The following is a 23,934-nucleotide window of genomic DNA, read 5'->3' on the forward strand; positions in this document are numbered from 1 at the left end:
AAAGTACCCACTTGCAGTCTATTTTATAAAGACACATGAGCACCTATGGTGTCTATATGAAATGCTGGCACAAAACATACAGAAATTACATCTACAGTGGAGCCACTTACATTATGCCCACTAGCATGTTAGCATGTCAAGTATGTGCATACATGCATATTTTATAAAATGCACATGTAAATCAAGACTTTGCCCATGCATCACCTAAACTTCTCCTAAACGTGCCTGCCCTGAAGTCAAGGTTCATGCCTAACTGCACATAGTTTGAAGCATGATATAATTTTATAAAACTTATTTTACATGCATTAAACAACATTTTAAGTAGGAAAATGGTTTATAAAATTCTCTCCTATATACAGAAATAGTTTTGAAAATTGTCCCCTATGTAGTCATTTTACAGACAAGTAAGATTTTATCCTACTGGCTGAATTACACAGCAGTAATGTATAAACTATAAGCAAAAATGATTTTTTTATAAAAATAACTAGTGCTTCCCAAGCAGCTATCAGTTCAGTAAAATAAGTAAACCATTCATTTAATTTTCATTTAGTAATTTATTAGAACAATGTAATTCTGTTTTGCTCAATTACTTTGCAAAGTATTATAATTTACTTCAGTTCTTTGGTAAACCTATAAGATTAAAAATAATTGCAGATCCTTTAAATGTAGTCTAGATTTAATAATGATATATTATTGACATTAATGCTACTGTAATATTATTGCATTCATGCTCCATCACTTTAAAGATGGATAACTTTCATTTAATTAATGTATTAACAAATGAGGCTTATAGTTGATTTACTCTTTAAAGAACCTGAATATTTACGTTTCCTGTTTAATTAGTTTAAATGCCCTAATGTTCATGACCCTTAAATCCTATATCATTTTTTTGTGAAGTAATTACCCTCATATTAATATTAACAAAAGGGAATGGCTGACAGCATACAGACTGTTCCCTTCCTCCTGCATAATCTTGAAATGAAGAAGTATTAAGGATGTGGTTGAGGAAAATGAGAAAATTTGATTTGGGGAGATATAAAAAGCACACAGTTTTTATCATAATCTAGACAAAATTTAATATATTCACACAGTAGTAAAATATTTTCAGGCCAGTTCTGTTGGTGTCAAGATTGTAGATACCACAGTGGGGCACACTTAGGCCTGGATTCAGTAAACTGCGCCCAAATTTGCGTGCCAGAAAAAAATTGTCACAGAGCGCTGTTCTCTAAAGAGCACTCCTAGTTGAGCGCCCTTTATAGAATAATGCTTAGACTCCTTTCCTGTACCCAAATTGGGCGCTGGTATTTACATCATCTGAAACCTGGTGTAAATGCTGGCACCCAAATCTTGACATTTGGGTACAGGAATGGCAGTATTCTGTTAATCTGTGCATACATTTTTGGAACACCCATACCTTGTGCCTGACCACACCCCCTCTTGAGTTGCATACTAGGGATTTGGGCACATGGGGTTATAGAACAGCACACAGGAAGATGTGTGTTCAAGTTCTAATGCCAATTAACTGCAATAATTGTTAACTTCAATTTATTGCTAGTTAATGCCTTGTTAGCTAATTAAATTGCACGGACATCTTCGATCTGCACGCAAATGTCAATGCCCACGCACCATATATAGAATCTGGGGGTTAGTCCCTATTCTATAATGGCTTCTTGGCACTCTTAAGCTGTTATAGAATTATAGTGCAAAACTGCTGTGGTATGCCAAAACTTTAGCATGCCAATTTACATCATGTTAATGGCTGCTGTAAAGTTGGCACATATATGTGCACCATGCAAGAAGTGGTTCAGATAGTTTTTTTATAAGTTGCGTGCATCACTTGGTGACATGCCCGTGACAAGCCCGTGCTCCACCCACATGTATGTCCCTAGAAGTTCTGCGCTAATTGACTTACACGCACCTGTTACAGTAGTGCCTAGCACTTACGTGTACAACTTTCAATTATTGGCACTAATGATGCATCTATGCTAGACTTCTGTAACATATGCACACTATTGTCTAAATTTTAGCTCCAGCCTTTCTTATATGTATAAACTGGGAAAAGAGGATAGATTAAGGAACAACTTCCATTCTCCTGCCTATAAAAGAACAAGCAGATAATTTGATTAGGTGAGCCAAATCAATTGAATTATATAAAAAATGATAACATTCTAAAAAACAAATGCATTTTCAGCTTTTATTGTATCTCTGTTCATCATGTTTATGTGTATTCATTTATTTCATGATCTTTTCTGTTTCCATTCTGTCTTTTCTTATTTTGTAAATTATAGTCTAATCCTGTTTCTCTGACCATCTGTTTTCTAACATCCTGGATTTTCTGATGGTCAGTAGGCTGAGTTTTGCTCCCTCCCGAATATGATGAGACCCCATTCCTGGATCATCCCAAGTACATCATCCATCCATCCCTGGCCTCCCCCACCCCATCACACACACACACACACACTAGCACCACACTCAGTGCATCTTTCCTATCTGAACAGTGGCAGAAAAACTTCCTGGACCTGCCTCTTGAACAGCTAAAGGTCTCGCAGCCATTTTGAAAGCAGAGCCGGCATGGGCAAGAACAACTGGGAATCGTTGCCTGCTATAACTTCCCCACTAGGGCCTATAAGGTAGGTCTAGGAGGGCTTATGGATAGGTGCAAGGCACAAGAGGGAGACCTGGTGGTGTGGCTGTTACTGTTTCTGGGAGGGTCTAGAAGTATCAACTACCACTGTTTGGGGGAGGTCTGGGAGGTGCAACTGCTGCTGTTAGGGGGAAGGGGCCTGGGAGGTACGGCTGCTACTGTTTGAGTTGGTGGGGAGATCCGGGAAGTGCAGGTGCCAATGTTTGGGAGGGAGGGAGGGAGGAGTCTGGGAGGTGTGGCTGCTACTGTTCAGGACAGGGGTTGGAGGTTGGGATGTGCTAAGTATTGTAGTGGTGCCCCTACTGAAGAACATAAGAACAGCCATACTGGGTCAAACCAATGGTCTTTCTAGCCCAGTATCCTGCTTCCAACAGTGGCCAATCCAGGTCACATGTACCTGGCAGAAACCCAATTAGTAGCAACATTCCATGTTACCAATCCCTGCGCAAACAGTGCCTTCCTCCATGTCCATCACAATAACAGACTATGGACTTTTCCTCCAGGAACTTGTCCAAACCTTTTTAAAAATGCATATACGCTAACTACTGTTACCATATCCTCCAGCAAACCACTGTTACCACATCCTCAAGCAACGAGTTCCAGAGCTTAACTATTCATTGAGTGAAAAATATTTCCTCCTATTTGTTTTAAAATTATTTCCATTTAATTTCATTGAGTGTCCTCTGGGCTTTGTCTGGATTATGTGACATTTGTGGTTATCAGACCACCTGTTGGTCCTATTCATGTCGGATAATCAGGAACTTACAGTATTTCACAATTTTCCTTTCTAACTCTAATTTCTTCTGTCTTTTTGTCTCTGCTCTCTTGTCTCTATCTATGTATCTTATTTTTGTTTTTCTCTCTGTCACTCCCTGTTTCCCCAGTTTTATCTTCTCTAAGTCTTGTCTAAGACACGCAGGGTTTTGTTTTTTTACTACTAATTAGATATTACTATTTTCCCATCTGTTCCAATATTTTAGCTCTGAATTCATTCTCCATGTCTGTTTTTCACCCCTCCAGTGCCTTTTCTGACCCTTACCTTCATTGGTCATGACTTCATCTCCACGTCTCTCTCCTAATTCTTTTTCTTCTTCTGTCTCATCTTTATTTTAACTTTTCGTCTTCTGACCCCTCTATCTCCTTTTTCTCTGCCATTTTTACTATCTATGCCTATACATCACCTTGTCTGTCCCTCATACCTGCATCTTATATGGACCAGGAAAGAGTTTTAGATGTAGTGTGGTTGTTTTTCAGCTCAATATAGGCAACTTATAAACTGAGTACACTTGGTATTTAATGTGACTGACTACACTGTTCTCTGTAAGCTGAGCAAGAGTCCTCCAATTTCATTGCTGCCAGTGGGGGGAGGGGTGCTTCACTATTGTGTTTTCAATCGCTAGGGACAAGTAGGTTCCTTGGAGTCCTCCAGAGTTTGTCTGTCCCTTGATATTGGAAATGTGATAATGAAACAGCACCCCCCCCCCCCCCCCCCCACTGGCAGGACTGTAGGCGAAGGAGTCATGCTCAGCTTAGAGGAAACAAGCAGCATCTTCCTATCCCCAAGGCTGCCCTGCCACCAGAGAGGGCCTCAGGACCCTTATATGATGGGTAGGAGCAAAAGAGGATTGCTTCTGCCCAGCAACCAGTTGATCACCAGATATGGGCCCTGAGGGCCTCTCTGGGGGCAAGGAGGGGCTTAAGGATAGGAAGATGCTGCCTGGGCATGGAGGTGACCTTGGGCATAGGAAGATGCTGCCTGGGGTCAAACTGGGAAGAAAGAATGATGCCTGGGGGGGGGGAAAGGAGTTAAGAGAACGAGAAGGTGCCTGGGGAGATGATGACTGGAGTGGGGCATTATACACGGCCCCATACACGTTGAGCCTGGAAGCACTGGGCTGTGGTTTTGTGGCCTGAAGCTCCTAGGCACATAGAATAATACTACTTGTGGGATGGCTTGCAAACAGCATTATTCTTTTACTATGTGATTGAGCAACCTGCAGTACTGGGATCCCGCAGGTTGCTGAATCCTGTAGGGAATCAAGTTGCAGATGATCTTTTACCACACCTTGATGCATTCCCTCCTTAATGTAAGAATATGCATTTTTTGCTACAAAACCCCAAGGGAGGGGTACAGTGTAGAGGAATGAAATTGTTATGTGATGATCATAAGATGGTGAAACAGGCAGGTGAAGCAATGACAAAAACCAGAAGGATTCTTGGGTGCATAGAAGAATGGCTAGCAGAAAAAGAGGTGCAATTGCCTCTGGGTAAATCTCTGGGGAGACCTCATTTAGAGTAATCCCCCCTAATTCTATACAAGTTGCTAAAAATTGTATGCAGAAATTTGGGTGTGTATGCCCAATTTGCACATTAATTGAATAACAAGCTAATTAGCACGGATTGTCTTTTTAACAAACAATTATTGGCACTAATTAAATTTAATTAAAATGTACACATGAATTTAGATGCAGGATCTATGTGTAAAAAAGGAGATGTGGAAATGGTTGGGTCATGGGCGGATCGGGGACATTCCTTTAAGTTACGTGCATAGTTAGAGAATAAGGGCATCCATGCCTAAATTTACACATAAGTATTTGCCCATATTTTAGCTGGGTGTAAGCACTATTCTACAAACCATGTCTAACTTTAAATGTGTTTTGTAGAATAGCACTTTTTTGATGCAATATATAGAATTTGCCCAAATGTGTGGAATTCTGGCGATCACACTTTAAGCAGGATACAAATATATATGTGGCATATCCATAAATTTTCAGCAGCATTTTACAGACAATGCCACTGAAAGAGCAACAGCACTATCCACAGCAAGCAAGGGCAGTGCAAAGGCATTTTGTTTATATATGGATAGTATTTATATTCAGTCAGTATCCAAATTGCAAAATGATTTAAGAAAGAAAATATGCTGCAGCTATATCTATCATGGCACAGAGTATACATAAATATTTTAAACATTATGGCTACGGGGTTTAAATATAAATATTGAACCATAAGTTTTTCTATTAATTTGGATGGGATTTTAAAAAGAACTTTTTCCACTAAAATAAGTTATCAGATTTCCTGAATATGTGTCTAGTAACAATACACTGTAAATATTGTGCTTGTTAATTTCATGTGAACAAAGAATTTATGCAGTATATCTACAGAATAATCTTGCTTCTTTATTTATATTTAGAAACATTCCCCCTGATATTTAAAGCTATTTCACCGGATTATCAGTGCCTAACCACTAATATTCATCAGCAGATAAATGGTTATCTCCGCTGAATATTGCTGGTTACTGCCTACCCCTGAATTCTATAAAATTCGCAAAAAATTGCATGGGCAAATTTGGGGGGGCATGCCCAATTTGCATGCACAACTTAATTGAAAAATGAGCTAATTAATTCCAATAATTGGCTTGATAGAAAGCAATTATTGGCAGTAATTAGATTTAATTAGGGAACATACACGTGTAAATTTATGTGCAAGTTCAAAAAGGGGGCATGGAAACGGGAGGGTCATAGGTGGAACTGGGTGTTCCTAAAATGAATGTGCCTAGTTATAGAATAAGGGGGAAACACGTCTAATTTAGGTGCAAAGATTTGCACCATGTTTTGTGCTGCAACTGGCCACTATTCAGACCCTGGTGCTGAATAGCTGAATGTTTTGGCTGCCATAACTGGCATTGTAAAAAAAAAAAAAATGCCAGCCACAGCAGCTGAATGTTGGTCTGTAAATTAGGAGAATGAACATCTAAACACACAGGCAACCAAATTAGCTTGCAGGTACTGATTGCTACAAATCCAATCACAGGAATATCAGTCATCAAGAAGATGGTTGTTGGTGCTCTGTAGCAGTTAAGTCTGTGTTTGTATTTAGTGTATCTAAGAGAGTTTAGTCTACTGGTCAGTTTACCTTATCAAGCTTCAAAGTGCTGTGATTGAATTACATTGTGGGTCATAAGCTTTGATCTTTTGTTGATTCTGTTTGGAAGCTGTGCATAATAAAGACCAGACCTGAAGAAATACAGCATCAAGCATAGTTACTGTCTGTATGTTCTCTTTCTAGAATTAATTAAAAACAGCATCATGATAATGTAATACAGAAGTAAAATAATTCTAAGCTACATCCCAGATATACTCTCTATGTCAATAAATATATTAATATCTAGCAATTTGAGACTATTACACTTGTTGGGGCTTCTTCAGACCACAATTGAAATTAAGAGAATTTTCTCAACAATTATTGCTCATAATTTTTATAGGGCTTAAAAATTTAATTAATTTAATTCTGGCCTTTATAATCCACTTAACCATCAAGTTCAAGGTGGAGAACAATCACACATTATAAGCAAGTACTTTCTTTGTCCCTAGAAAGCTCACAATCTAAGTTTTTGTTCCTGAGGCAGTGGAGAGTTAAGGTCAAAAGGAGCTGCAGTGGGAATTGAACCCATGACACCAGGATCAAAGCTTGCTGCACCATCCATTAGGCCACTCACCAACCAACAAAAGAAGAGAAACAGGAAAGCAAAAACATTCCACAAAGAACAGAAACAACAAAAAGTAGAGATGTCCAGGGGGATAATGATATATCACTGGAGCCACACTCTGGTTATTAATTTTATTGTTGATCCGACATGAACGTATTTCGGCAACTGCCTGCATCAGGGGTCCTTGCTTTACTTTTCTAGACCACAAACAAGTGAGTTTGTGAAAACTTTCTGTTTCAATGCCATTTTGAATGATGTAGCAGTATCTTGTTGGATTAACCGATTATAAAGGCTAAGGTTTGTGAACTAATTGTGTTTACTCACATTGAAAAACAAGGACTCCTGATGCAGGCACTTGCTGAAACGTGGCCGTGTTGAGTCAGCAATACAATTAATAACCAGAGTGTCGCCCCAGTGACGACATTATCCCCCTGTCCATCTCTGCTTTTTGCTAAATCATCAAACAATACCATCTGCACTGAAGGCTGGAAAAATGTTTCTGACATTGCTGCTAGATATTGTATAATTTTATCCTAAATATGGTGGACACAAGACTGAAAAGAATGTTACCATTCCTCCTCCTTCCATTTTAGATTTTATGCACACATAGTTTTTGTTACTTTAGTCTTAAATGTGTGGCTTTCATAAACATGTGCTCTTCTTGAGAACTAATATGGAATTTCTTTCAAATTTTGTCAGCCATTTCTTTTCATATACAGTGGTGGAAATAAGTATTTGATCCCTTGCTGATTTTGTAAGTTTGCCCACTGACAAAGACATGAGCAGCCCATAATTGAAGGGTAGGTTATTGGTAACAGTGAGAGATAGCACATCACAAATTAAATCCGGAAAATCACATTGTGGAAAGTATATGAATTTATTTGCATTCTGCAGAGGGAAATAAGTATTTGATCCCCCACCAACCAGTAAGAGATCTGGCCCCTACAGACCAGGTAGATGCTCCAAATCAACTCGTTACCTGCATGACAGACAGCTGTCGGCAATGGTCACCTGTATGAAAGACACCTGTCCACAGACTCAGTGAATCAGTCAGACTCTAACCTCTACAAAATGGCCAAGAGCAAGGAGCTGTCTAAGGATGTCAGGGACAAGATCATACACCTGCACAAGGCTGGAATGGGCTACAAAACCATCAGTAAGACGCTGGGCGAGAAGGAGACAACTGTTGGTGCCATAGTAAGAAAATGGAAGAAGTACAAAATGACTGTCAATCGACAAAGATCTGGGGCTCCACGCAAAATCTCACCTCGTGGGGTATCCTTGATCATGAGGAAGGTTAGAAATCAGCCTACTGTCCCGTCTGTGGCCGTGACCACCCTCAGACTTACCCTGTTTCTGGGAGTCAGTGTCTGTGCTGGCTTCTGCTTGTCCCTGTGTCTGTGTCCGTCCTAGGTTCTCTCTGGCTCTGTGTGCTGATTGCCCTACTGAACCTCACCTGTGTGAGCTATGCCTCTTCCAAGATGGCTGCCGCCTCTTCGTCTCTGCCAGTATCCAAGATGGCTGCCGCCTCTTCGTCTCTGCCAGTATCCAAGATGGCTGCCGCCTCTTCGTCTCTGCCAGTATCCAAGATGGCTCCCGCTGTTACTTTCTATGGGATGCCTGCTCTGAGTGTCAAGCCTCTGTTTGGTTGCAAGGTGATTGCTGCACCTGTGGCTCTGGTGTTGATGGGCTTTATTAGTCACCTGAAGACTACAGTCCTGGCCTTTGTATCTCACCTCATCTATATCATCCAAAGGTCCTGGTGTATAGAGTGCTCTGTACCCGGTGTCAGTGTTTGCTCTGTGTGAGTTTCTATGTTTGTTCAGACTAGTTAGCTTAGGCTCCGTCTGGCTTGTTGCCTGTGCATAGCTTTACTAGTTCTCTGTGTTTGTTTCCAAGGTATGACTAGTTAGCTAAGGCACCGTCTGGCTTGTTGCCTGTGCATAGCTTTACTAGTGCTCTATGTTTGTTTCCAGGGTATGACTAGTTAGCTTAGGCACCCCCTGGCTTGTTGCCTGTGCATAGCTTTACTAGTGTTCCATGTTTGTTCCTCGTGTCAGCTAGCCGTCCTGCTAAGCTGTTTCCAAGACCATGTTTGTTCCTCGTGTCAGCTAGTTGTCCTGCTAGCCATTTCCAAGTCTGTGTTTGTTTCTAGTGTTAGACTAGCCGCCCTTGCTAGCCACTAGTCCAAGATTGTGTTTGTTCCTAGAGTGAGCCTAGCCGCCCTTGCTAGCCACTATTCCAAGTCTGTGTTTGTTCTTAGTGTAGACTAGCCAGCTTAGGCCCCTCTGGCCTGTAGCCTGTGTCAAGCCTTGCTAGTCTTCTGCGTTTGGGCCCAGGGCATGACTTGTTAGCTGGGGCACAGCTTAGTTGTTAGCTGGTGTATAGCCTTCCAAGCCTCTTGAGTCTGCTCTGTGTATGTTCTTGTGTATGACTGGGTTGCCCGGGTACAGCGTCTCTATGCGCCTGGGTCCAGCTTACTTGTCATTGTGTTGATTCCTGCTGACTACCAGAACCCGGATAGTTCCTGATTGTCTGCCTTGCCTTCGCCTAGGTGCCAGGGGGCACTCCTGGATCTTCATTCCTGCTGTTCCTGTAAGTCCTACCGGCTGCAAGAACCTGAGGGCTCAACCCGAGGGGGAAGGCAGTCAAGTGTAGGTGAAGCCTAGGTCCAGGGTGTTCCAGTTCCGTGGGTTCCGCTCCAGTGTGTTCCAGTCCAGCGGGTTTCACTCCTGTATGTTCCAGTCCAGTGGGGCCACTCCAGTGTGTCCAGTCCAGTGGGCCCCACTCCAGTGCGCACCAGTCCGGTGCGTTCCAGTTCCGAGTGTTCCGGTGTACAACTCCAGTCCGGAGTTCCGGTTCAGTCTTTCCTGCTTTCTACCTGGAGGGTGATTTTGCCTTAAGGACTCACAAACCCCGCGCTCCCGGGGACGAAGCCTGAAGGTATGCCAAGGTCCTCGAGAGCGCACCGAGCGCGTGAGGCGCGACAGAATACAAAGGGCCATGAGTTCGGCGAGATCATCAGTCCAGGTGGGCTTCATGCCCCTAAGTTCATGCCCTACGGATATTCCGAGGGGAACTTCTGAAAATTTTTTTTTTGATTCCCAGGACAGTCTAGTTTCTAGTTTTGATCCCGATATAAGCCTGGAGGAATACCGAGACGAACTTCTGTGGAATCCAGCCTTTGCGGATACCCTTGAAGCAGCAGCGGAGAAGGAGCGTATCGAATGGAGGCTGTACGACGATGACCCAGTTTTTGACATGGATCCGGACATCACGCTCCGTGAGTACCGCCGCAGACTTCGGGAAGACCCTGCTCTGTGGGATACTCTGGAGTCTGAACTCGAAAGAGGACGCTGGGAACGTTCTCCGCCCAGGTCTTTTCGCCCTCCTCAGCCGAGTAGCTGGCTGTACCATGGTGGGGTAACTTCTCGTCGGGATCATAGTCCACAGATGCTGAGTCCAGTTCGAAGAGGGGTTCCAGTGAAGCCTCTAGCCAAGCCACTGAGGTCGGGCCGAGGGAAGCGTCAGACCAAGCCCCGGACCTCAGTTCAAGTAGCGCGGCCTCCTAGGCGCTTGAGTCCAGTCCAGGGGATGCTTCATACTGAACCTCCTATTCCAGTCCAAGTAACGAGGGGACTTAAGTCTCCGAGACCAGTTCGAGGAAGACTTTCAATGGAGCCCCAGATTCTTATGCAAGTGGCGCTCCAGGTCGAGCATCCAGTCCTCATGCAAGTGGCACGCCCTTTGAAGTTTCCGAGTCCAGTCCGAGGGAAGCTGTCGATGGGGCCTCAGATTCCTGTGCAAGTGGCACTTCGGGTCGAGCCTCCAGTCCTCCTTCAAATGGCATGCCCTTGGAAGTCTCCGAGTCCAGTCCGAGGGAGGCTGTCGATGGAGCCTCAGATTCCTGTGCAAGTGGCACTTCGGGTCGAGCCTCCAGTCCTCCTTCAAATGGCATGCCCTTGGAAGTCTCCGAGTCCAGTCCGAGGGAAGCTGTCGAGGGAGCCTCAGATTCCGGTGCAAGTGGCGCTTCAGGTCGAGCCTCCAGTCCTCATTCAAGTGGCACGCCCTTGGAAGCTGCCGAGTTCAGTCCGAGGGAAGCTGTCGATGGAGCCTCAGATTCCTGTGCAAATGGCGCTTCGGGTCGAGCCTCCAGTCCTCCTTCAAATGGCACGCCCTTTGAAGTCTCTGAGTCCAGTCCGAAGGAAGCCTTCGATGGAGCCTCAGATTCCTGTGCAAGTGGCGCTTCGGGTCAGGTCTCCGGTTCTTGTTCAAGTGACCCGTCCAGTCAAGCCACTGAGTCCAGTTCGAGGAGCGCTCCAGATCGAGCCGCCGATCCCTGCCCTGAGGGTGTGTTCGGCCAAGCCTCAGTTAAAGTTCCGTCCCTGCCAGGAGGCAGAGGGCGTCTCGAGTTGCAAGTCCAGTCAAGATGCTGAGCCTGGATCGAGTTGCAAGTCCAGTCAAGATGCTGAGTCTGGATCGAGTTGCAAGTCCAGTCAAGATGCTGAGCCTGGACCGAGTTGCAAGTCCAGTCAAGATGCTGAGTCTGGATCGAGTTGCAAGTCCAGTCAAGATGCTGAGTCTGGATCGAGTTGCAAGTCCAGTCAAGATGCTGAGTCTGGATCAAGTTATAGTTCCAGTCAAGATGCTGAATCTGCACCGAGTGCAGAGGTCCGCCACGATATTGAGTCCGCTATTGAGGAAGAGATGATGTTCCCAGAGGACTGTGATAGACCTTGTGTTGATACAGCCTGGGAGAAGATCTCCAAAGCAATAGCTGAGAGAGGGTGTGTTCAACGGCTTGGAGCCCGGAGAAACCCATTTTCTGCATTTCAGCCTGCTAGCATGCTCTGGGGATACCAGGGCCGTCTCCTCTTGAACCCTGCTCGGCAGAGGCCGCCCGAAGCTAAGGTTAGAGAGACGTCCCAGTCCGGCCAGAGAGGGGCGTCCAGCCCTGCAGCTGAATCTCTTCCAAGTTCCAGTTCTAACCATGATGCTAAGCCTGTTCCGAGTTCTAGTTCCAGCCAGGAGGCTGAGTCCATGTCTAGTTCCAAGTCCGACCAAGATGTTGAGGTCGTCCTAAGTTCCAGTGTCCGTCAGGAGGCTGACTTTCTGTTGAGTTCCCGTTCCAGTCAAGCTCCTGAATCCAGTTCCAGTCAAGGGGTTGAGGCCAACCCGGGTGCTAGTTCCAGATCCATTTCTGTTCAGACTTCTAGCTCCTGCCAAGATGGGAATGCCACCTTGAGCCTCAGCCCAGCTTCTAATGTCAGCTGGAGTAGTGACTCCAGCCCTGTTCCTGTCCTTTCATGGACTTGCCAAGAGGTTCAGGACATTGGGGGTTCCCTCAGGAGAGGGTTACTTTTGAATTGTGTTCCTCTTGATGTCTCCATGTTCCTGAGGTTGCCCCATGGTGACTCGAAGGAGCTTCCTGGTCACAAGTTCTACTTTTGTCTGCCAGTTTTGATCTTCCTTGTGACTTCCAGCCCAGTGATCTATGTCTGGCTTTTGAGACCTATCAGGAAGTTTCATCATAGTTACCCCTGGATACCCGACCGCCTCCGGGAGACCGAGAGGGGGGTCTTGAGGAAGGGATACTGTCCCGTCTGTGGCCGTGACCACCCTCAGACTTACCCTGTTTCTGGGAGTCAGTGTCTGTGCTGGCTTCTGCTTGTCCCTGTGTCTGTGTCCGTCCTAGGTTCTCTCTGGCTCTGTGTGCTGATTGCCCTACTGAACCTCACCTGTGTGAGCTATGCCTCTTCCAAGATGGCTGCCGCCTCTTCGTCTCTGCCAGTATCCAAGATGGCTGCCGCCTCTTCGTCTCTGCCAGTATCCAAGATGGCTGCCGCCTCTTCGTCTCTGCCAGTATCCAAGATGGCTCCCGCTGTTACTTTCTATGGGATGCCTGCTCTGAGTGTCAAGCCTCTGTTTGGTTGCAAGGTGATTGCTGCACCTGTGGCTCTGGTGTTGATGGGCTTTATTAGTCACCTGAAGACTACAGTCCTGGCCTTTGTATCTCACCTCATCTATATCATCCAAAGGTCCTGGTGTATAGAGTGCTCTGTACCCGGTGTCAGTGTTTGCTCTGTGTGAGTTTCTATGTTTGTTCAGACTAGTTAGCTTAGGCTCCGTCTGGCTTGTTGCCTGTGCATAGCTTTACTAGTTCTCTGTGTTTGTTTCCAAGGTATGACTAGTTAGCTAAGGCACCGTCTGGCTTGTTGCCTGTGCATAGCTTTACTAGTGCTCTATGTTTGTTTCCAGGGTATGACTAGTTAGCTTAGGCACCCCCTGGCTTGTTGCCTGTGCATAGCTTTACTAGTGTTCCATGTTTGTTCCTCGTGTCAGCTAGCCGTCCTGCTAAGCTGTTTCCAAGACCATGTTTGTTCCTCGTGTCAGCTAGTTGTCCTGCTAGCCATTTCCAAGTCTGTGTTTGTTTCTAGTGTTAGACTAGCCGCCCTTGCTAGCCACTAGTCCAAGATTGTGTTTGTTCCTAGAGTGAGCCTAGCCGCCCTTGCTAGCCACTATTCCAAGTCTGTGTTTGTTCTTAGTGTAGACTAGCCAGCTTAGGCCCCTCTGGCCTGTAGCCTGTGTCAAGCCTTGCTAGTCTTCTGCGTTTGGGCCCAGGGCATGACTTGTTAGCTGGGGCACAGCTTAGTTGTTAGCTGGTGTATAGCCTTCCAAGCCTCTTGAGTCTGCTCTGTGTATGTTCTTGTGTATGACTGGGTTGCCCGGGTACAGCGTCTCTATGCGCCTGGGTCCAGCTTACTTGTCATTGTGTTGATTCCTGCTGACTACCAGAACCCGGATAGTTCCTGATTGTCTGCCTTGCCTTCTCCTAGGTGCCAGGGGGCACTCCTGGATCTTCATTCCTGCTGTTCCTGTAAGTCCTACCGGCTGCAAGAACCTGAGGGCTCAACCCGAGGGGGAAGGCAGTCAAGTGTAGGTGAAGCCTAGGTCCAGGGTGTTCCAGTTCCGTGGGTTCCGCTCCAGTGTGTTCCAGTCCAGCGGGTTTCACTCCTGTATGTTCCAGTCCAGTGGGGCCACTCCAGTGTGTCCAGTCCAGTGGGCCCCACTCCAGTGCGCACCAGTCCGGTGCGTTCCAGTTCCGAGTGTTCCGGTGTACAACTCCAGTCCGGAGTTCCGGTTCAGTCTTTCCTGCTTTCTACCTGGAGGGTGATTTTGCCTTAAGGACTCACAAACCCCGCGCTCCCGGGGACGAAGCCTGAAGGTATGCCAAGGTCCTCGAGAGCGCACCGAGCGCGTGAGGCGCGACACCTACAACTACAAGGGGGGAACTTGTCAATGATCTCAAGGCAGCTGGGACCACTGTCACCACGAAAACCATTGGTAACACATTACGACATAACGGATTGCAATCCTGCAGTGCCCGCAAGGTCCCCCTGCTCCGGAAGGCACATGTGACGGCCCGTCTGAAGTTTGCCAGTGAACACCTGGATGATGCCGAGAGTGATTGGGAGAAGGTGCTGTGGTCAGATGAGACAAAAATTGAGCTCTTTGGCATGAACTCAACTCGCCGTGTTTGGAGGAAGAGAAATGCTGCCTATGACCCAAAGAACACCGTCCCCACTGTCAAGCATGGAGGTGGAAATGTTATGTTTTGGGGGTGTTTCTCTGCTAAGGGCACAGGACTACTTCACCGCATCAATGGGAGAATGGATGGGGCCATGTACCGTACAATTCTGAGTGACAACCTCCTTCCCTCCGCCAGGGCCTTAAAAATGGGTCGTGGCTGGGTCTTCCAGCACGACAATGACCCAAAACATACAGCCAAGGCAACAAAGGAGTGGCTCAGGAAGAAGCACATTAGGGTCATGGAGTGGCCTAGCCAGTCACCAGACCTTAATCCCATTGAAAACTTATGGAGGGAGCTGAAGCTGCGAGTTGCCAAGCGACAGCCCAGAACTCTTAATGATTTAGAGATGATCTGCAAAGAGGAGTGGACCAAAATTCCTCCTGACATGTGTGCAAACCTCATCATCAACTACAGAAGACGTCTGACCGCTGTGCTTGCCAACAAGGGTTTTGCCACCAAGTATTAGGTCTTGTTTGCCAGAGGGATTAAATACTTATTTCCCTCTGCAGAATGCAAATAAATTCATATACTTTCCACAATGTGATTTTCCGGATTTAATTTGTGATGTGCTATCTCTCACTGTTACCAATAACCTACCCTTCAATTATGGGCTGCTCATGTCTTTGTCAGTGGGCAAACTTACAAAATCAGCAAGGGATCAAATACTTATTTCCACCACTGTAAGAAACTTGGACAATGTCATGACAACAAATAAAGTCCAGTTGACCCAACCGTTCTTCCCAGTCATTGTTTTATTTGGTGTTGCATGCCTTCTGTCTCACACTTACAAATCAGAGTAAATACAGAAGAAGTGTTATATTCTGCTTGCTACATCTAAAGAAGAACCACAGTGGAACTCTGAAGAACATTGTTTCTCCCCACTGTCTATCAGAAGTCATCTAATGTTAGTTTCTTTGTACCTGTTTGCAGCCAATATATTTGTGCAAAAATATAAAATATTAACTTGGATGAAAAAAGTTATGTTGTTTTATGATTACAATCAATGCTACTGCAATAAAATTAAGGCATGAGTTCAAAGACTGCACAGTTGAGAGTGAAGTATGAAAGCGAAGTAACACTTTTATCTATTTTTGAGCCTTGTGTTTTTTGACACCAATAGTACTCAGCAGCAACCAGCGCTATTATTTAGATATTGAGCCTATTGTTTTGGTATGGACTAAAAGGGAGATTTCCCATTATTTACTATCTAAGGCATTGGGAAGGTTTTTTGCCGATGATGAGGAATAGATCCTTTTGAGACCACAAGATAGGTCTAGAGGATTGACAGTAGCTCTGTAGATCTGCGGATCAAGAGCTTCTTGAGGCTTTTTCCTCCCATCAACCTTATGATATTATAATATTAGATTTTCACGTTTCCTGGCCACTTGAAGTGGAGAGTTTTGATGTTGGTATTCAGTATATGAAACTTCACCTCCACCACCACCTTTTTTTTTACTATAATAAAATTATCCTTAGTCCCCCACTTATATATATATATATATATATCTCAAACATATAAATGGCAAGTGACCGACTCACCTGCAAATGCGCAGTAGAGTCAGAACGCTGAGAGTGTAGAAGTCCAAGCCCCGCCTCCACCAGCAGTACAGCCCAATAGGGAGGAGGGCTTGGACATGCGCGTGGAAATCGGAGGAGGAGGAGGCGGAACTGAGGGAAACAGATGCCGGGGGGTGGGCAGGGGAGAGAGCAGGGTTGGTGGACAGGGGGGAGGCCATAGGAAAACAAAAACACTAGCCCGTTGTTACGGGCTGAATGGCTAATGTGTGTGTGTGTGTATATATATATATATATATATATTTTTTTTTTTTTTTTTTTTTTTTTTAATGAACCAATCAGCACAAAGAAATCATCAGTAATCAAGCCAATATTACTTAGGTTGGGAGCCCATTAGGGACAGTACCAGTTAAGGAAATTGTAAACCGTTTAGGTCTAGGCGGTATATAAATATTTACAACTCGGATGTGGACTCGCACTTTCAATAAGAAAAATATCCAAAACAAAATGATTCACTCAGAGAAAAAAAAAAGAGAGAGAGAGATTACACAAGCACTTAAGTGTTAATAAAGGAAGGAAAAGCCTCAAAGAGCTCCAAACTAAGAACTTACTAGAGCTAGGTACAATCTCTAGGATCTCCTCTTCATCATTGGCACAAAAACCTCCCTTTAATTTGTTAGACTTGCAAAAATCTTCTTATTCAAGATAATCTCATATAAACGTAGGGTTACAAAATTGATACTGTACTTATCTTTATCTTCGAGTCAGCAGACACTGGCAGCTTCAGAGTCTTAGATCTGATCTACTTTTACTGCCACTAGAACAGTTTCATTTCTTTGGTGCCTATATATTAAAAGTATGTTGAAATCAGAACATTAGATCTTATAATATACTTTTGAGTACATAGACAACAAAGGCATCAGAGAAATGAAACTGCACTGGGTCGTGGGTCTAAGGAAGAGCATCTGATTTTAATGTGCTTTGAGCACAAGTAGTATATGATGCTTTACTGCATTAAAAAGAGGTCAAAAGAAGGCCAAATAACAGCCAGCATGATCTAATGGTTAGGTGGAAATGTGGTGAATGCCTAAAGGGCATCTCTCTGAAAATGGAAAGCAGACCCTAATGGGAAAAAAAATAGGGTTGAGCACAAGCACTGGCAAGCTTGATATAAATTTTTATATTTCAGCACTAAACTAGAACAGACTCCTACATCTGTGACTATCAATCAAATTGAGTACAAATTTCCTCAGTTGTTAAAATTGTAGGAATTCAAGTCGATAGTTCTGTATCTATGGAAACACAAGTCAATACATTAGTCAAAAAATGCTTTTTCCTGATGAGAAAGTTGTGTACCATCCACAAATATTTTGAAACTGAACAATTTGAGCGCCTAGTCCATGTTTTGCTGCTATTATATCTTGACTATTGTAACTCTGTATACATAGGTTGTACAAAGGGGCTTTTAAAGAGATTCCAGACCATACAAACTACTGCTATAAGGCTAATTTTTGGCCTTCTAAGTACAACAGTATTTCTCCTTTATATGCCAGATATTATTGGTTACCTGTTGAAGGAAGAATTCTTTTAACACTAGCTTGTTTTCTTGTTAAAACTCTTCAAGGTTTGGTTCGTAGTTATTTTCTCTATCATTTTCATTTTGCAGCCTCCTTAAGATCACGATGTAGCAATAATGCCAACTTTTTGCCATCCCTTCTGTTAAGGGGAAAAGGAGACTGTCAATTTTTGAGAAATTCTTTGCTGTTCAGGCTGCTAGATTATATAAGGATATTGCTGGATTATTTTCATTTTCTCATCTTCATTTTAGAAAGAAAGTTAAAACTTTTCTTTAAGAAATATGCTCTAGTTTTCTAGTTCTCATTATTATGAGGAAAGAATAACATGGCTTGCACCATTGTTCACACGCCATGTTATACCTAGAACGTTGCCTACAGCTCAATTATATAGTTAACTTTTCCCCCAAGAATATCAACAGATTAACACATGTGCCAATGCTTCTGGTGAATCTTTTAAAGGGGCCAGCCAGTGTAAAATAAAAGCATAATTTTGCAAGATGAGGTGGCCTGGCATCTAGTGGTTTGTTCTTAAAATGGCAACTCTGCTAGGGCAGGAAGAACTGGAAATAAATCCGGGGAAGGGGGAGGCAGGGCATATGGTCTGGCCATTTTTAGTTTTTTTTTTTTTTTTTTTTACTAGATTCATCACTAGATGGGGGGTGGGGTTCAGGGAGGGGTATAGATCGTCAATGACAATACCACCAGGGAATTTTAAAACAATAAAGGCATTTTTATTTTATAGCTGCTGGCTCCTCTACTTGCATATTGGGTGGTTAATTTTGTAAAAACTCATTTCTGAGTAAATTAAAATTTTACTTCCTGAAGTGCATTGAAAATTACCCTTCTTAAGGAATCATTGTCATTTCATACATCTATTCTTCCTCTTCCCTGCTCCCTTCCTCCCACACACAAGAGAGAAACAGAAAGTAGATGCAGGCACTTTGTCAAATTCATATGAAGGAAGCTATACAAAAACAAGGAAGTATACCATACCAGCAATTCAGATAGAAACAGAGACCATAGTAGGCATACAGCAGACTTCATGAGAGACCACCAAAGATATCTACATAAGAATATAGACATGGGACTCACAGAAGGCACCACATCTAGTCCTATGGTCCTTTGGTACTCCTTAGGGTCCTTCCATAACCATGTGGACATCATGGATTTCTACTCTCACCTCTGGACTATCACCAGAACATTACCCGAGACAGTCATTCTGCAAAACATCAAAAATTAAGAAGGCATGCCACCAGGAGCAAAGAAAATGTATTAATATAGAGATAGACACTTTCTTTGTGGTAGAACACACTGGACTCATCAACAAGCTATGCACACTCTATCTTTCTGACATGGAAGGCTAAGAATGAAGACATGTTAGACATACTGGAGTTAAATACCACCCCGTTAGGTTGTTATCCTATCACAATACTGGTCAGGAAGCACCAACACAGGCTGACTAGTTGGACAGGTTCGAGTAGCAGCAGAAGGTTCATTGTATTTTATTCTTAGGCATAATTGCACAGTAGGCAGGCCTCTTTCAATTGAAATGAAGCTCTTGAACAAGTGGGCATAGGAGGAAGATGACAGGGAATAGACTCAGAAGTAATCTAAGGAAATATTTCTTTACATAAATGATGGGTGGAGGAGATGAGGACTGTGTCTGAATTTAGCAATTAAACCAGAGCTTCCTAAATTGTGGGTTGGGACCCCAGTGAGGTCACAAAACTGGGGTTATGACCAGGGCATGCTGTCTATAAGTACACTAGCTGGCCCCACTCGTGTTGCTCAGCAATAGGCTAGTACTTTGTAATTGAGAAAATCAAGGTTTATTTGTGTGTAATAACATTCTTATAAGTATGCTGAGGGGTGAGTGTGCGTGGAAGTGTGCTACTCTGGGATGTGTGAGAACAGGTGAGTGTCAGTGGGGGTGTGGTACTGAGGGGTGAGTGGGGATGTGCTGTTCTGGGGGGGTGTGATTGTTGTTTTGCTGAGGGTATGTGAGAATGGGTGAGTGTGAGTGGGGGGTGTGAGAATGGCTGTGTGTGACTAGAGTGGTTTGCTGACGGGTGTGTGAGAAAGGGTGACATTGAGTTTAATACTCCCTTAAATCAGAAAACGTGGAGACTGGATCCCTACCTAGCACTAACTTTTCTTTTCCGATCAATTTGTTTAGGTTGATTTTCTGGATTAGTTGTTTCTTTCAATCTAGCAAATGCCTGCTGTGTGGCTTCCACCTTTTTCCTGTCAAAGCACAGCCTTCTTTTCAAGGGCATATTGAAATTCAATTTCCCACCCTTTTCGAGGAGCATTCCCCTGGCAGGGTAGTGAATTCATGCACACACACCCACACTTCCCAGCCTGACCCTAATACTTTCTCCCTACCCTGTTCACTGGTAGGTGACTTGGAATAGCAAATTGTGTACCAGTGATACCTGTTTCTGTCAGCCATGCTAGCATGATATTGTGGTCCATAGTGTCAAAAGCTGCTGAGAAACCAGCAGTACTAACACAGAGGCAAATCCTCTGTCTCGGTTTCTGTGAAGATCCTGTAGTCGGGATATGAAGATTTCTGTTTTATAATCAGATCTTAGTCTAGATTAACATGGATTTGGCCAGTTTCTCTCCTCTAGCCATTTGTTGAGTTGAACACAGACTGTTCTATAAGTTTTACTAGAAATGGGATGTTAGATGCTGACTGGTAACTTTAAAGTATGCCCTGGTCAAGGTTGTTCTTCTTTAGCAATGGGACACACACTGACTGCCCTTTCTAATGCTGTTGGTAGTTGCACATTAGAAAGAGAGAAGTTCACAATTTTTGTGCCTCTTCTATGAGGCCACCACTTGTCTGCTGCACTATCTTTGATGGGCAGAGGTCGAGGGAGCAAGTAGTTGGTCAAAAGCCTCTTAGGATTTTGTCAAGATCCCCAGCAAAAAGGCTGTCCTAACTTAAGGGCCCTTTTACTAAGGCGCGTATGCGCCTACGTGCATCCAATGCGCATCAAATTGGAACTACCACCGGGCTACTGTGTGCCCCAGGCAGTAATTCCATTTTTGACGTACACCCAAAACGCGATAGAAAATATTTTCTACCATGTGACGCTTACCCAGTGATAATCGGCAGTTTACGCATGCTGGCTGCTTACTCCCAGTTAGCGCGTGAGACCTTACCGCTAAGTCAATGGGTGGCGGTAAGGTCTCAGGCTGAAAATGGATGTGCGCTGGTTTTAATTTTGCAGCATGTCCATTTTCAATCTGAAAAATTGACCGTGCGTCCAAAACATGCGCCTACACCAGTGCAGGCCCCTTTTCGGTGCACCTTAGTAAAAGGGTTCCTTAAACCATACAGCTATTCGAATAGCAGCTGAATATTGCTGCTCTCTGTATAATTAGATCAGGTCCGTGATGAAAATGTATATCCAGTGCTGCTGCTTCCACTACTCCTCCTAAGCTGAGTGGGAGCCCTCCAACTGCATTGCTGCCAGTGAGGGATGGTGCTTTATTATTGTATTTTTAATAGCTAGGACAAGCATGTTCCTTGGCAATCTGTAGAACTTTCTTGTTCCTCACTATTGAAATTGTGGTAGTGAAACAGCACGTCCAGACCTGCCAACCTTTTTGTAGGTCATCTCCCACAGAGAAGCCAGGATCTCCCGCTGAGTGGCCTCCCCATCCACTGGCAGCAGGAAACACCTTCATAAAGCACTATCTCATGCTGCTGCTGATCCCATGGCAGCAGGAGATGACATTTTATGAAGGTGTTCCCTGCTGCTGCTGGATGAGGAGGCTACTCCTTTTGCCACTGGTAGCGAATCAATGGATTTGGACGGGCAGAGCAATGGGTGCAGTTGTGGGCAGAGCTGGGTGGGGCATGACAGAAGTGGGGGTAGAGTGGGATGGGCTGGGGCATGCTCTAGATCTCTTGCTGAGTGGATCAACCCCCTTGGCAGCTCTGCACCTCTCACTGGCAGGATCGTAAGTGGAGGACCCCCACTCAGTTTAGAGGGAGCAGTGGCTCCTTTTGTGGATAGTTGCATTGAATATAAGTAGACAAATGCTAACAGCAGCATTTGAATGTTGATCTGAAAAATATTAAGGATCATTACGAGAAAGAAAATGAAAGTAATAAAAAACAAAAAACAATCTGGTTGATTTTCAAAATTATTTAACTGGCCAGAAACAGCCGCTGACCGATTTAAATCGCTTGTAAGGGTCTATCCAGTAATATGGCACTTGACCAGTTATCGCTGCTGAAAACTAGCGCTTAACACCTAAGTGAAAACTGGCTATTGTGGGGACATTCCAGGGGTGGAATCAGCTGTTGGCTGGTTAAGTGCCGATATTCAGCATTTAATCAGCCAGGGTAATCACATAAATGGGACTGCATAAAACCCAGTCCTATCTTAATGCAGTAACCCATAGCAGCTTAAGTTCTGAATATCGATTTATCTGGTTATGCGTTAGCTGGCTTTACATAAACCAGATATTCAATGTCGAAGCCCAGACATGGCCCGGCATTGAATATCCAGAATAATGCCAGCGGCAGTCAGCAAAATGCTTACTGCCACTGGCTGGAACCAAGAAGCCCTTTTACAAAGCAGCAATATGGCTGCACGCTATTTCCGGTGCTCGAAAATTATTTTACTTTTTTTAGCACCGGAGGTGTTTCAGGTAGAAATCGGACAGAGCCATGCACTTCCCAGTTACTGCTAGGTTAGTGCGGGAACCCTTACCACCTCCTAAATAGGAGGTGGTAAGGACTTCCCAGGAAATGGCCATGTGGCAAGTGCTTAACTTACCACATGGCCATTTCCTTAAAAAAAAAAAAAACTCTTTTAATGCAGCTTGGTAAAATGACCCCTACGTTTCCTAAATACAGAACTCTTTAGAAAAAAAATAATGAAAGAGCCAGAGATTTGAAAGGAGAAAAATCCTGTTGAAATAATCATGTTCCTGAATTTCAGATGTAATATTTCGAATAGTACTTTATCAGAAATAGCATTCCAAAGGTAATTACCTCGTCTTTAAGAATCTCTCGTTCTTCCAGAATACTGAGATGACAAGGAAAATATTTAATAGATGTCCCTTCCTTTCATCAAATTCATTTGGAAGAAGGTCCAGCCCAATTATTGTGCATTGCTAGTTGGACGTTATGGAACAAACTGCCACTTGAATTAAGATTAATGATGTCATTTCTTTCATTGAGGAAGCTATTAAAAGCACACATTTCAGCAAGCATTTGCTTGCCCCTGATGGTTGTTGTTTTAAATATGATTAATACTATATTTTTCTGACATATGAATGCTCTTGTTTTTAATATTATTTTTATGTGATTTTATGTCTATTACTTTACATGTGTTTTTTTTATGTAACCTGCTTAAATTCCAGGTGACTGGGACCCGGATATTCAAATCTGGGAGCCAAGCCTGCTCCGGCATTGAATATCCAGAATCGGTGCAGCTCACTGCTGTGAGCGTCTCAGATGCTACTTACCAGCAGGGGCCCAAATATTTATTTATTTATTGCATTTGTATCCCACATTTTCCCACCTATTTGCAGGCTCAATGTGGCTTACATTATTCCGTAATGGCGAACGCCATTCCCGGAGTGAGAAATACAAATTGGTATTGCATTAAAGTTCATAAGTGATAGAGTAGATAAAGCAGTCAAGTATAGAGAATTCATTTTCAGGATGAGAAATAAAGAGGTGGTGCGTTAAAGTTAATTCGTGACAAAGTAACTGATGCAGTCAGGTATAGAGAGTTTGGTTTTGGGCAGAATGTCTAAAATGGAGCTTCACATGATCTCCCAACCTAAGTGTTATAAATAACACTGATTAAAACAACATAAATGACAAGCAATTTCAACCAACTGTACATTTTTATGAAATAGTAGCCATTTGATTCACCAGTATGGCCATACAAAATATCGTTTTCGTCTTTGTATTTGCAGTTTCTGTAGTTTCCTTATTTGTTCAGAATGCTTTAATGTTTTGTCTTGCATATAATGAAAAATATGTGAAGCTAATACTTTGCTCTTCTTTTGCTTTTCATCAGCAAACTCGTCTCTTCTTGGAGGAGGAGGAGGTAAGTGTTTGTGTAACTTTTTTTTTTTTGCTTCT

At 43.6% G+C, this 23,934-nt stretch overlaps 1 protein-coding gene across 1 annotated transcript in view; it reads left to right on the forward strand.

Moving 5' to 3' along the window:
- The window catches only part of MACROD2 (mono-ADP ribosylhydrolase 2), a 2,039,061-nt gene that overhangs the window by 434,024 nt on the left and 1,581,103 nt on the right, over window positions 1-23,934 (forward strand). The window contains exon 4 of the mRNA XM_030194677.1: window positions 23,870-23,899. Within this exon, the coding sequence (XP_030050537.1) occupies window positions 23,870-23,899 (30 nt within the window). The remainder of the gene's footprint in view (window positions 1-23,869; window positions 23,900-23,934) is intronic.

This window comes from Microcaecilia unicolor, chromosome 3, assembly GCF_901765095.1.
Source record: "Microcaecilia unicolor chromosome 3, aMicUni1.1, whole genome shotgun sequence".
Taxonomy (NCBI): Eukaryota; Metazoa; Chordata; class Amphibia; order Gymnophiona; family Siphonopidae; genus Microcaecilia; species Microcaecilia unicolor.